Source organism: Lactuca sativa, chromosome 8 (genome assembly GCF_002870075.4).
Source record: "Lactuca sativa cultivar Salinas chromosome 8, Lsat_Salinas_v11, whole genome shotgun sequence".
Taxonomy (NCBI): Eukaryota; Viridiplantae; Streptophyta; class Magnoliopsida; order Asterales; family Asteraceae; genus Lactuca; species Lactuca sativa.
Window position 1 is genome coordinate 178,219,356 of NC_056630.2, and position 14,468 is coordinate 178,233,823.

Consider the following 14,468-nt stretch of genomic DNA (forward strand, 5'->3'; position numbering starts at 1 on the left):
AGATATATAATGTTCTTCGGAAATGTTGTTGTAGTAGTGAAATCCGTTGAATTTTGAGTGTGCCTTTGTCTTTCCATGACCAAGTCAAATGTCATCATAAAATTGACAACATATGATCTGGATAGTGTAGTGTTCTGAAAAGACCAGTTTTGACTTTCTAAGAGTAACGTGGTTCTCATCAAATCGGACATTGGAACATTCTTGAAAAATGCAGGAATCCAAAGTCTCTTCAAACCAAACATCTTTCTTAACCATGTATTATCCTCAAGATGAAATTCTGTAATCATATTGTCCCATCCGAATTCAAACTCTAATTCATTAATTTTTGCATTCCATATCAAGCTGTTGAAACGTTTCTTAAAGTCTGAATTGTTGGCAATTTCCCAAGTTAACTAAAAAAACAAAAACAACATAAAAATGTAAGAATACAAAGAATAACAGAAATTGTAAATTAAATAAGAAATTTTTTGTAAAGAATATTCAATTGTAGAAAATAATAGTGGTATGTATACCTTTTTTGGTAATTTTGTTGTTATATGCCATATACATAAATGATGACTGGATAGTGGTAACAATTCATCAACTGTTTTTTTGATTGCCAGATCTTGATCAAACATTATAATCTTAGGTGGACTCCCAAAAGCTTTCAAAAAACATTTTAGTAACCATTTGTAAGAATCCGTGTCTTCTCGGGTAAGCAATCCAGTATCAAATGTGACACACCTCTTATGGTTATCAATTCCAGTAAATGGAACAAGTACCATGTTATACCTAAATGTAAAATATGTTATAATCATGAAAATGTATTTTAAAAAATTATTAGTAACCTAATAACCTGTTAGTCTGGTAGGTGGCATCTAATGAAACAACATCCCCAAACTCCTTATAGTTATACTTAGAAGTTTCGTCAGCCCAAAACATTGAAAATAGTCTTTTTTTCTCGACGTACTATAACTCAAATGAGAAATTTGGTGCATATTTAACTCTCTCTTCCATGATGTTGACAATCAATTGGGCATCACTACCACCAATAAAACAATTTAAATTCCTAGCACAATTCTTGTAATCAATCGCCAATCCACCATGAACTGAACACCCACCTTGGAGACCACACATTAACCTATAATCTTTTTTTGCCCCAACATTATTCTTAGACATGTTATAAATGTAAGTTTGCTGAGACAAATCTAGTTTTCTTTTCGCACGTGACAAATGCATATTAGCCTTAGGTATCAACATATGATTATGTTTTTCAACGAATTCATGAACCACATATTTTCCTGTATGAGGAAGGAGCTTGAATACAATATGAGCCTCACATTATGTCCTATGCATATCTTTTCTTCGTTTTATTTTTTTTGTACTGAATAACAATAGTGTCAACATTACCAGTGTTGGGCTTTCCTTCTCTGTTACATAATAAGTACCTGCTTGCGAAAGTACCATCCCTCTTCTTCTTGTTTGATCCTAGCCTAATATCAAAACCTGCTTGAAATGCATAATTTTTGTACATTTCTACAGCTGCATCATATGTATCATATATGTTGTTGACTTTAGGCTTTACATCTTCATTGGTCTTGGGTGTATAATAATTTGTCCCACTCGGAGACGTATAATGACTTACAACTACAAATTGTTCTACAACTGTAATATATTAGTTAATGTTTTATTAGTACCATTCTTACAGAATAATGTAAGAATAATGTGTGATTGAATATATTTTCTAAAACACATTCCTAAAGAATAAACAACTACTGCTTTTGATTTCTGTATCAGTTCATACGTAACATTATAATGATTACAAAAAATAAAATATTAACTATATTTTTGCAAGAATGTGAATTACAACAATAACAATGTTTGTAGTTTTGCGTCATTCTGACAGTTTTTACCTTCATTTACCTCATGATCAACGTAATCTGAAACATTGTTTTCGTCATCTATATTATCTGACCAATCAATTGGATCTTCTAACTGTTGGTGAGTGATAAATTCTTCATTTTGCAAAAACTCATCAAGCATTTCATTCTCCATTCCGATGCTTTGATTATGCACGGTCTGATTCACTATTTCATTCTCCATTAGGAAGTTACTTGTCTTTTCATTGTCCATTTGGTTTTATAGGCGAGGAATAAGAAGAGTTGGCAAAAAAGTAACTGAACAATCAAAATCAGAGCAACTACATGTTAAACGCTTCATATTTTTGGATAATACAATATTCATTAAAAACATTTATAAATTTCTTTATTATTTATATTTTCAATTGATAAAATAAATTATTGACTCCAAAATACAAGTAACTAAAATCAACGTCTGATACATTTGAGCAAATACAAATCATACTTCCAAATTTAATACAACTTGTTGTCTTGCTAAATTCTTGAAGAATATGTACTACTGGTATAAATGTATTCCAGCATTTGATGAAAATACATATAATTGTAATTAACTAATTCAAGATGGACATAGGTGGAATTAAAGTGTAGTTTAGGAGTAGGTTAAATGTTAGATTTGCCTTTTCAAAAAAAAAAAAAAAATAACTAATTCAATGAAATCAATCTTATTCCAAATGAAAATAAATATAATTATAATTATCTTATTCAATGAAATCAGACATATCCGAACATTTAATGAAAATAAATTCTCATAACCATGAGAAAATAAAATGACTAGCAAACGAATTGAAATTCAATAACGATATATCTTCCTATATGGACAATTCCTCATATCATGATCTATCAACTTATTGCAAATCCTACAAAGTCTCTTCCTTTCCACAACTACATTTCTTTCAATAGCGACATTATCATAATGTGGTTTCACACATCCTTCAATCGTGATATAATGAGTTTCCACTATATCCAAAACCAACTTTTGATACACTGCTTTCTTGTGTCCCATGCAATGCTTCAAAACCAATTGATTAAGAAGATTATTCATCCTCTTCAATAGACTAATAATCTGATATATAAAATACATATTAAGTTGTAAGTTTATTATAAAATAATGTTCTGTTCAAACTGAAACTACTAGAAAACAAATTCCTTTATTTTGTTCAATTTAACAGAACTATTTAAGTTAATTATGAATAATCTGTTAGAATGTATATATTTTGAAAATAGTTTTCATAATTCTTTAAGAATACAAGATTCTTTATTAATGATAAAATATATCATTCTTTAAGATTTTCATATGACGATTGGACGAATCAATGGAAAAATAATCAGTTTAAGAAACATAATGTAAAAAATATAAACAAAAAAACAGATAAAAGCATGCATTTATACCAAACAGAAATCGAATAGATCCATCGCTTATACTGGTGTTGATTTCATCATCGACGATACTCATTATCACAGCAAAATCAAAATTGTTGAGTATGACAACTTCAAACGAACTACAACAAAACTTGATTAATAAAGGATGCATGAAAACAATATGTCGATCTGAACCCTAATTAAACAAATCTGATACCTAATTAAACAACTGAAAATATATTATCATTTGAAACGTTCGAATTGCTTCCATATATACAACTATTTTAATTTAGGTAATACAAAAGAAAATGTCAATCATACCCCTTTCAAGATCAATGGTTGAAGTTTGGTCTTACAATCAAACAATAGTTAAGGTTCATGTATGAACCTAACTCTCTCTCTCTCTTTCTCTCTCTCTCTCTCTGTCTCTCTCTCTCTCTCTCTCTCTATATATATATATATATATATATATATATATATATATATATATATATATATATATATATATATATATATATATATATATATATATATATATATATGAAAAAGTGATTATACCCTTAAGAATATATAAGTTTAGATACACAAACGCATCATATTACGTCGGTTTTTTTTTATCATATATAGACATTGTAATTGTCCAATGTTCTTATAATTCAACTTCTAATTTGATTTACTTTAAAGATTTTTATAAATTTCATATTTATATTCCTGTTACATAATTTTTAATTTCAATAATATATATATATATATATATATATATATATATATATATATATATATATATATATATATATATATATATATATATATATATATATAGCTTAGTAAGTGTTCAGCAAAAAGATGTGATGTAAGAGAAAGATAATAGTGAAATTTCAAAAATCTTGAAAATAAATCAAGTTAGGGTTGGAGTCTAAGAACATTATAATGAATATATCAAACAAAACGATGTAGTATGGTAGGTTTGGTTATCTAAGATTATATATCATTATAATGAATATATATATATATATATATATATATATATATATATACATACACACACACACACTAGGTATAAGATCCATGTAATACATGGGTTCATTTAAAAGAAAAATAAAGGGTTAATATTATAAAAACCCTAAATTTTTAACGCGTAATTGGAAAAAACTCTGATATTTTTTTAGTATTGTTGTGGCCACAACTTTCTCGCAGAATTATCATTCTAGCCCACTTAATGAGTTTCATGGTTAAGTTGGTTAACATTTTTGCAAAATTAGTCCTAAAAAGTTCAAATTTAGTCCCTGAGGTTTGAAAACAATTACACCACATGGTTTTTTAACTTTATTTTTCGTTTTTTGTATACTTTATTTATTTTCGGTTTTTTTTATAAATATATGTACGTTTTTATTTTCTTTATATATATATATATATATATATATATATATATATATATATATATATATATATATATATATATATTATTTATTTTCATTTTTGAACTTTATTTTTCAATAATTTTTTAAAACCTTTTTACCTTTTGTTTTCTATTTTTAGTGTATATATAGAGTATAATAGAGTTTTTTTTTAGGTTTTTTCATATTTCTTTTGGTATTATATTTTATTTTTTTCATCTTTTTATTTTTTTATTTTTTTCTTATTTGTTTTTTTTTGTTTTTTTTGTATTTTTATCTTTTTATTGACATTTTTCAAAAAATATATAATGTATTAATATATTAGAGTATTTTACAATTTTGATAATTTATAGTTTTTGTAATTTTTTTATATTTTTATTCAAGTAAATAAAGTAGTTATGTTTATATTTGTAATTTCGGTCCAACTTATTTTCTTTTTTTTATTTTTTTTCTTTAGTGCTATTATATTTATGTTACGAAAAATGAAAATTAAAAAAAAAATAGTTTGTTTACTACGAATTAGTGTTTCAATGTGTTATATAACTTGCAAATTAAATCATATTTCTATATGTGATATCAATAGATTAAATTCAAGATAGTATTTTTCAATTTGATAATAGACAAAAAAAAAACAAAAAAATAATAATAATAGTCGATCTTTATAAAAAAAAAAAACTTGTTATAGTAATTTATACTAAATTCAAGTTCGTTTACTTGAATCAAAGTAAATAAAAAACCTTAGAAAAAATAAAAAACAAAAATTGTAATATGAAAAAACCTTAGAAAAAATATTATAAAAACCATAAATAACAAAAAATAAAAAAAAATAAAAAGGTGAAAAAAATAAAATATAATACGAAAAGAAATATGAAAAAACCTAAAAAAAAAAAACTCTAATATACTCTATATATACACTAAAAAATAGAAAACAAAAGGTAAAAAGATTTTAAAAAATTGTTGAAAAATAAAGTTAAAAAATGAAAATAAATAAAAATATATATATATATAAAAAGAAAAAAAATGTACATATATTTATAAAAAAATTGAAAATAAATATAGTATACAAAAAACGAAAAATAAAGTTAAAAAACTATGTGGTGTAATTTTTTTCAAACCTCAGGGACTAAATTTGAACTTTTTAGGACTAATTTTGCAAAAAGTTAACCAACTTAACTATGAAACTCGTTAAGTGGGCTAGAGTGATAATTCTGCGAGAAATTTGTGGCCACAGCAATAATAAAAAAAATATCAGAGCCTTTTCCAATTACGCGTTAAAAATTTAGGGCTTTTATAATATTAACCCAAAAATAAAATATGAAAATTCAAAACATTTGAAAAGTATGATTTTACAAGAAAAATTAGAAAAGTATTGAATTATTAGAATTAAAGTATTTTTATCTTTTAAATTTAAACAAATAATTTAAATAAATAAACAAAGGAAACTAATAAGGCTTTAATTTAAAAAAAATTAATTCAAAGGAAATTAAATTATTGAAATTGATTTGAATTTATTATTAAATTTAAATATTAAGTGAAATTAAAAAAAATAGAAAAACCATAAAATGTCATATGGAAAATATTTTAATTAAAAAGAACCATACAATGACAGGTGGTCAAATTAATAAGAGTGTGACATATGGCAAAAAGATTTTCATTTATTAGAGTGTGTGTGTGTATATATATATATATATATATATATATATATATATATATATATATATATATATTCTAATAAAAGAATAGTTTTATTCTTCTTTTGACATGTATCACACTATTAGGATTCCTATTTAATGCATATTTTATTCTTCTTTTTGTCATGTGTCATCCTATCATGTCTCCTAACTAATGCATGTTATTTGTCAACATATTAATTCTCGATTTCAAATTTCAAAATTTAAATTTTCACCCTAATTAAATTAAATTAATAACAATATATTAAAAATTAAAATAAAATTAATAGAAATTATAAAGTGATATAATCTCACATATTTATTAAAATCAATAATTATAATTTTATATAACTAAAAAATCTCTTATTTAATAATATATTTAAAATAATTGATTAATAATTTTAAGCTTTTACTATAAAAGTTTAATAAATTTTGTAACCGTAGTTCTTACGGGTTTTATATATATATATATATATATATATATATATATATATATATATATATATATATATATATATACAGAGAGAGAGAGAGAAACAGAGAGTGTGAGAGGCAGGGAGGGAGAGAGAGAGAGAGAGAGAGGATCGGGTGATGACTCGTGAGGAAACTTTAAAAAATTGAAAAAAAAAAATACAAATCATAAAATCGAGCATAGAACTATATCGGAGAGGAAAAAATTTTGAATTTTTTGTTGAATCATTAAAATTGAAGCGTGAATCATTTTTATGATCTATGATTCATTTTTTATGATCCATGATTAAATTTTAATGATCCAAAATTTTTTATTTCAATTTTTTTTCTCTCCGTTATAGTACTATGCTAGATTTTATGATTTGTATTATTTTTTATATTTTTTTTCAATTTTTTACAGGAGTTCTCACGAGTCCTCACTGGAACCGGACCCTATATATATATATATATATATATATATATATATATATATATATATATATATATATATATATATATATATATATATATATAGGAAGTGGTTCAAATGAGAACTAGAAAATGTTCAGATCCGTAAGAACTATTTTTTAAAAGTTTTCATTAAGAGCATTTTGGAAAAATCGAACATTTATATTGTATTATGCAATCTTTTACATTTCTTAATTTACAAACTACTTGTCACTTGTTGTTGGACCACCATCGGACTTTCGTCAAACCCCCGTCGGACCATCGTCGGACCCACGCCGGAATAACATTAAAATTACTAGTTTTTGTCACACCCCCGAACCAGACGATGGAAACGTCTGGGGGCTCGAGCGACTTTAACTTGGGATATCATCACAATGCATATAATTGAACAAGACAACACCATCGTTATACATATAAAAATACAACCAACATTGTTTACATCAAATATACTATCATAAGTTAAGTGCCAAAATAATCAATGTATGATGATAACAAAAATTCAACAAATTCCCCATGTTCTTGAAGACCTTTCCGCTTAACAATTTCCTAAGAATACAAGTTATTTTGAAAACGTCAACATATATAATGTTGGTGAGTTCATAAGCATCTTCGAATAAAAGTTTTGTACTGTTAGTAAAACACCAGAAAATCCGATATTTTCTGAAAAATAGTTTGAACGTGATGTGTCAAAATCAAGTATTAATGCATGTGTGTTTTCTGTTTTTGTATAATGAGATGCAATCCAGATAAAAATCATGTATTTCTGTTGTAAGTAAAAAGTAGTGTTTAACCGTGTGTTTCCCCAGAAAATCCTATATTTTCTGTTTATAAGCGTGTTGCGGTCTCAACCCTAAGACCAAATATCAGTGTATGTATGATTTTGTATCAACAAGATCTTATAGGTGTTCCTTAAAATCGTGTTGGAGAGAATCTCTAAGTGAGTCGTTTCAGCCATACTTGATTTATGACGAATTTGCCTGTCGTGGCGTTTTCTGGCGCCGACTTGATTAATGTAAGGTTTGTCACCCTTGACTGGCCTAGTTTAACTGTAGCGAATAGCTCAGGTGTGGGGAGTCACCCCGTATTGATCTATACACAAACTCCCGCTCTCCCTCCAGGAGACTCTGGTTATGACTACAGGCTACGATCGTACAGTCTAAAGGTGTCAACCGACATGTCTCACTAGATCCTTAACCGTGTTCACGCGAGTATGGTATCATATTATTTATAATGTTTTTCCAAGTACGCTTTATATTTGAAAAGTCCAACGAGTATATGTGTGAATATACGAGGCCCAGCGGACATGTAAGAGGACCACTAAGGCCCAATAAACATGTAATGCATAGTATAGGCCCAATAAGCATGTGTTGTACATTCCGGACCTAATAAGCATGTAAATGGACCCTTAAGACCCAATAAACATGTAAGGTAATTAGGCCCAATATTATGAAAATTGACATCTTCGGCCCAATTATCTATAAATTGACATTTATGGCCCAAGTATATATATATATATATAATCCACCCATTATTGTACAATTTTACATTTTCAGCCCATTTTTTATATAAATGACACTTTCGGCCCAAGTTTTGTGAAAAGAACATTTTAGGCCCAATTTCAAATAAAGTGTCATTTTAGGCCCTTAAAAACCATAGATTTCATTTTTTTGCTCAATTTGTGTTAAATAACAATTCAATCCATAAAAATTGAAATTTTTACAAATTAGGCCCCAAGAAACCGTAAAAGCCCACATTAAGGCCCATTATGCAAAAATTTACATTTTTGGCCCTTTTAACACCAAGAATATCATAAGGACCCGTTTTTATTTAAATTTGACTCTTTTAGTCCTTATGAAACCGTAAATTTCATAAGAGTCTCAACTTTTTGTTTATTAGGCAAAAATGGCCCTTATACAAGATTTTGTTTAGTTTTTCAACAACTTTAACATGTTTAACACTTTCATCTTTATAGAATGTTGGTTAAAGTGTTTTAGTTTACAAATCTCACCAATTTTTGTTAGATTTTTCAAGATCTATAGTGTTTCATCACATTTTCACAACTTATAACAAGAAAAACACACATAAACATGCACAATACATAGATCTATCACATAAGCAACTTGTATTCTCCCCCAAAACATATTAAAACCAAAAACAAGGGGTATGAACTCACTTTGGGTTGTTGTTCTCAGTTTGATGAAGAGATGGAAGGAGATGATGTGATTTTCGGCCTTGAGTGCTTCTTTAGAAGAAGTTTCGAAACTTAGATGGTCTTAGGAAGATATAACATGAATGAAGCCATGTAAGGGAGTGTTTTAGCTTAAAATGGAAATCAATAACTTAAGTATGATGGAAACTTACCAAGTGGGTGATACATGTTGAAGAACTCTTAGGATCACACCCAAGATCACGAAAATTAACAATGATGGAGGGAGGAGATCTTCTTGTGTTTGAGAGAGAAGGAATATAGGTGAGAAAATTTGAAATGGAGAGTGATGGAAGATAGGGTCTTCAACCGAGATTTAGAGAGGGAAGAGAGAGAAGTGATGAGGTGATGTTGCATGGAAATCTACCATGCAAAAATGATGTGTCATATTCTAGATTTAATCCCATTTCTCTTTTTTTTGTTAATTGATTGGACTGAGAATTGGGCTAAGGAGAAAGAAATGAGAGAATTTGGGCCCTATCTTGACTTAGTTCGAAATTATGAGGCCCAAGTAATATTTTTCGGCCCATTGGGCCCTTATGAGGGTTTATGGCCCAATGGCACCCAATTAAAAGGGTTTAAGGCCCATTAGGGAAAATGGAATCATTTATGGCCCAACAAGGTCCATTAGAGATAAGATGCATTATTCTAGGCTCACATTGCCCAAAATGCTAAAATCTTATGAATGTGGGTCCAATTAGAGCCCAATTAGGGTTCCTAGGCCCAAAATGGTCAAATTGAAAGGTTTTTGGTTCATTAGGCCTAATAAGAGAATCCTAGTTCATATTAAACTGGAACTAGGATTTTTAGGGTTTTCAACCCATAATTGACTATATGAGATGTATTGTATCATATTTTGAACTTCGCTCAGGAGTTTTGATTCAAATGGATGATTTTGATTGAGCATAGAATATGACATTCACTTAGAGTACATGCCTTACAATAGTTGAGTTTTTACATGAGAATAGAACTTCCTAGCTAAAATGCTAGTTGTGACAGTTTTTTTCTGGTCGTATTCATAGTTTAATAGAAAAAAAATTATAGTTCTCATTTCTTTGATAACACTTTTTTTTTTCAGCCAATATATACAAAATTTTAGTTAAAAAAATTGAATTATATCTTGAAAAAATCAAATTTCTTTTTTACTAAACTATAGATTTCTTTAAAAAATATATATTGTATAATAAATATTTACAATTTAAAATACAATATCCACAGTCTAATGAATATAATAATTTACTAATACACGATTTTAATATTTTCATAATATCTTCATTCATATTTTAACACAAAATTTATATAAAATATACAACTTAATACAATCAATTTTTAGTTTAATACATAAAATTCACAACATAACATTATACAATCCATTATACATAATTCGCATATTTAAAGAAGTCAAACTCAACCTCTCCCACCACCACTATGACCAACTACCACACGTCACCACTAACCACCTGTGCCACTGTCGTAATTATCATTTCTTTCATATCAAATCTATATATAAAATCATTTATTGACAACTTAAAAATTATATTCACAATTTAATAAACCTATTAGTTCAAAATCAACCTCTCCCACCACCACCACCATGACCAACTACCACGCATCACCACCAACCACCCCTACATCACCACCAACCACCTGTGCCACCGTCACAATTATCATTTCTTTCAAATCAAATCAATATGTAAAATCATTGATTGACAGCTTAAATACCATATTCACAATTTAATAAACAATTAGTTCACTTATTTGGAGTTTAATGCAAAATAATTAAAAAAAAAACTAATACATTTTTACATATTTATACAACATAAAATATGTATATTCACAAGAAATTAATACAAATATTCATATATAAATCATTTATAATTTAACACAAAGTTCATTAAAATTTCACAACTTAATACAGTCAATTTACAGTTTAAAAAAAAAATTTATAGTTTAATGCAATCAATTCACAGTTTAAAACGTAAAAATTACAAAATAATATACAAAATTCATAGCTTAATATAGTCAATTTACAGTTTATACAGAAAATTCACAACTTAATGTAGTTAATTCAAAGTTTAAAACACAAACATCGCAGCTTAATATACAAATTCACAGTTTAATACAAAAAAAAAGTATAAATTCACTGCCAAATTATCAACTTAAAACTCTTAATAGAGTCGATTCACAATTTAATATACAAAATTCACAAATCAATACAATAAATTTACTGATTAATACACAAAATTTACAGCTTAATATAGTCAACTCATAATTTAAACAAAAAGTTCAAAACTTAATGCACTCAATTTACAGTTTAAAACACAGAAATCACAACTTATTACATAAAACTCACAACTTAATACAGTGACGAACTCAGGACGGAAAAATGATGTGACAACACAAGCAACTCAAAATTTTTTAGTCGATGTGTCTTGTCAATAATCTCACACAAGTATAATATTAATTTGAGAAAATTGGTAAAATAACCAATTATATGGAGTTGTTTGAATAATTTAACCATGAAAATCAAAGTTTTGTAGAATGACCATAGGATCCGCAGAGGGTGCTATGTGGATCGACTAAATCCTCTGAGGAACAGGAACAACTCTTCGGATCTTGAGTTATTTTTTTTGTTTTTTTTGCTTCTTTTATTTTTGTTTTCGTTTATTAATATTAATTTTTTTCAATACACTAATAGCTTATGTTATTATTAGGTAAAAAAATTAACAAAAAAATGTTAAAAATAATGAACTTATGTTTAATATCAGTCCACTGAACTGTTTAGGAATCCACAGAACTATTATCAGTGGATCGGTGTATACCTCTGTGGATCAATGTACACCAAGACTTATGTTTTTAATTCATACCATTTTTTCTTTTTATAAAATTACACACACCGGTATTCTGAATAATAAATATACTTTAAGTAGGTTACAAAACATACTTTAGAAAACATAAACATACAACCTTCATAATAAACATACTTTGAAATAAGCTTCATTCATTCAAATCGAACCACGGAAACTTTGATCTGTTTTCGTATTCCGGCCGTGGGTTTTCTGTTGCTTGTGTCCCTAGGTTTACTGTCGCTTGCGTCCATTGCTTATCTGGTTCTTGCTGCCATTGGTACTCGGTGTAACCCTGCCATTGGTTATATGACTCTTCCTGTTGCTAGTATTTAGTCCCCTGCATCCATTGGTTATGTGGCTCCTGATGTCATTGATGTTAGGTATGTTGTGTTCATTGGTTGTCTGGCTGCTGCTGCCATTGATGTTTGGTCGGTTGTGTCCATTGGTTGTTTGGTTGTTGCTGCCATTGATGTTCGGTCTATTGTGTCAATTGGTTGTCTGGCTGCTGCTGCCATTGATGTTCGATATGTCGCGTCCATTGGTTCTCTGGCTCATACTGCCATTAGTTTTCGGTCACTTGCTTCAGTTCCTCTTCTGCCGCTTTTGTCCCAGTTCCGGACACACTAATACGTTTTTTACTTTTACTTTGGTTCTTTGGAACGATTTCCTTACACATCCTTGCATTATGAGTTGTGTTATGGCATCTACTACACCTTCTTATTTTTTGTTCCTCACCTTGAGATGGAATATGATTGGTGTTTTTTGGTCTACCAGCTTGACGTATTTCCATCACAAGAGGGTTAACAACCATAAGGTCATCCAGAACCTCCCAATCACTAGGTTCTGAAAGAGGGAATACGGTCTGCTCGTATATTCTTCGATATGTTTCAATTTTATAAGCATCTATAGCCATATGCCCACAGTGATCATTTTTCAAGTGCTTTGAAACCATCACATGACCACATGACAAACTAGTTAGTTGCCAATATTTGCAAGAACAAGCCTTTTCCCTCAAATGCACTATGCTGCCACTTTTGAAGTCATGCACTTGATATGTTGTATTATTAATACCGGATACCGACCATCCATGAACCCCCTCTTTATTTTTTAACCATATATTCAGCCCACTTTGTAAGTATTGTTGTACTTTTTTCTATTAAAACAAACATATATTATTATATATGACATTTATCATATAATTTAAAATTAAACATAATCATACATGCAGCCATCTGCCGTTTGTAAAACCATTTCTGCATAAGTGCGCGAAAGAACTCAAGAAGTGGTAATATAGGCAACTTCCTTGCTTTATTTGATACAACATTCATGGACTCCACACTATTTGAGGTCATATAATCATAGCACGTGTTAGGGCAATACGCTCTGGTCCATTTCTCATGTGGAATTTGACTGAGATATGTCGCTACATCATCTCTTATATTACAAAGTCTCCCCCAATAGAATTCAAACACAGTGGTTTTGTAAGCTCTTACCATCTTCCAAAACAAAATTGTTGTTTTTTTTTTTGTTTTTTTCAAAGGTGTGGACTAAGTTTCGTATTAGATGAAAACCACACAATCCATGTTGAGCATTTGGAAAAACATTTTGAATACTTACAGCAATTGCGGGTTCCCTATCTGTGACCATTGTTAGACCTTCCACATCACCAATGCATTCATGTAGCTTTTCAAGAAACCATGTCCAAGAATCCGTAGTCTCTTTTGGTCAAATTCCATACCCAATAGGCAAGATCTGATTGGTTCCATCCATGGCTACTGCATGCAAGATGGTGCCTTTGTACTTTCCCTTCAAATGAGCACCATCCATAATATTAACTTTTCTACAACACTCTCTGAAAGCACGTATCTGCAACAGCAATATAAAAACCAAATATATCAACCATATAATTTGCTTATAAACATTTAATAAAATAACAAATATATTTAAAAATATATTACTGTGCATCCAATAGCGAAAAGCAATACTCAAAACGATCATCCGAATTAGTTTTTATGTACGCCACAGTACCAAGATTATGTTTCTTCAGATTGTGAAAATAAACTGGAAGTTTGGAGAAACTTTCTTCGGGGGTCCCCGTCATCAATCCTAAAGCAAATTCTCTAGCATGCCACGGTTATGAATAAATCAAATTTATTTGTAGCAAAGCATTC

At 28.6% G+C, this 14,468-nt stretch overlaps 1 protein-coding gene across 1 annotated transcript; it reads right to left on the minus strand.

The window, feature by feature from the left end:
* Positions 1–12,859: 12,859 nt before the first annotated feature.
* LOC128127882 (uncharacterized) lies at positions 12,860–13,944 on the minus strand. The gene is made up of 2 exons (XM_052766608.1): positions 13,915–13,944; positions 12,860–13,450 (listed from the first exon to the last, which is right to left on the minus strand). Exons 1-2 carry the CDS (start codon positions 13,942–13,944, stop codon positions 12,860–12,862), a joined length of 621 nt encoding a protein of 206 aa, XP_052622568.1.
* Between the last annotated feature and the right edge of the window lie 524 nt (positions 13,945–14,468).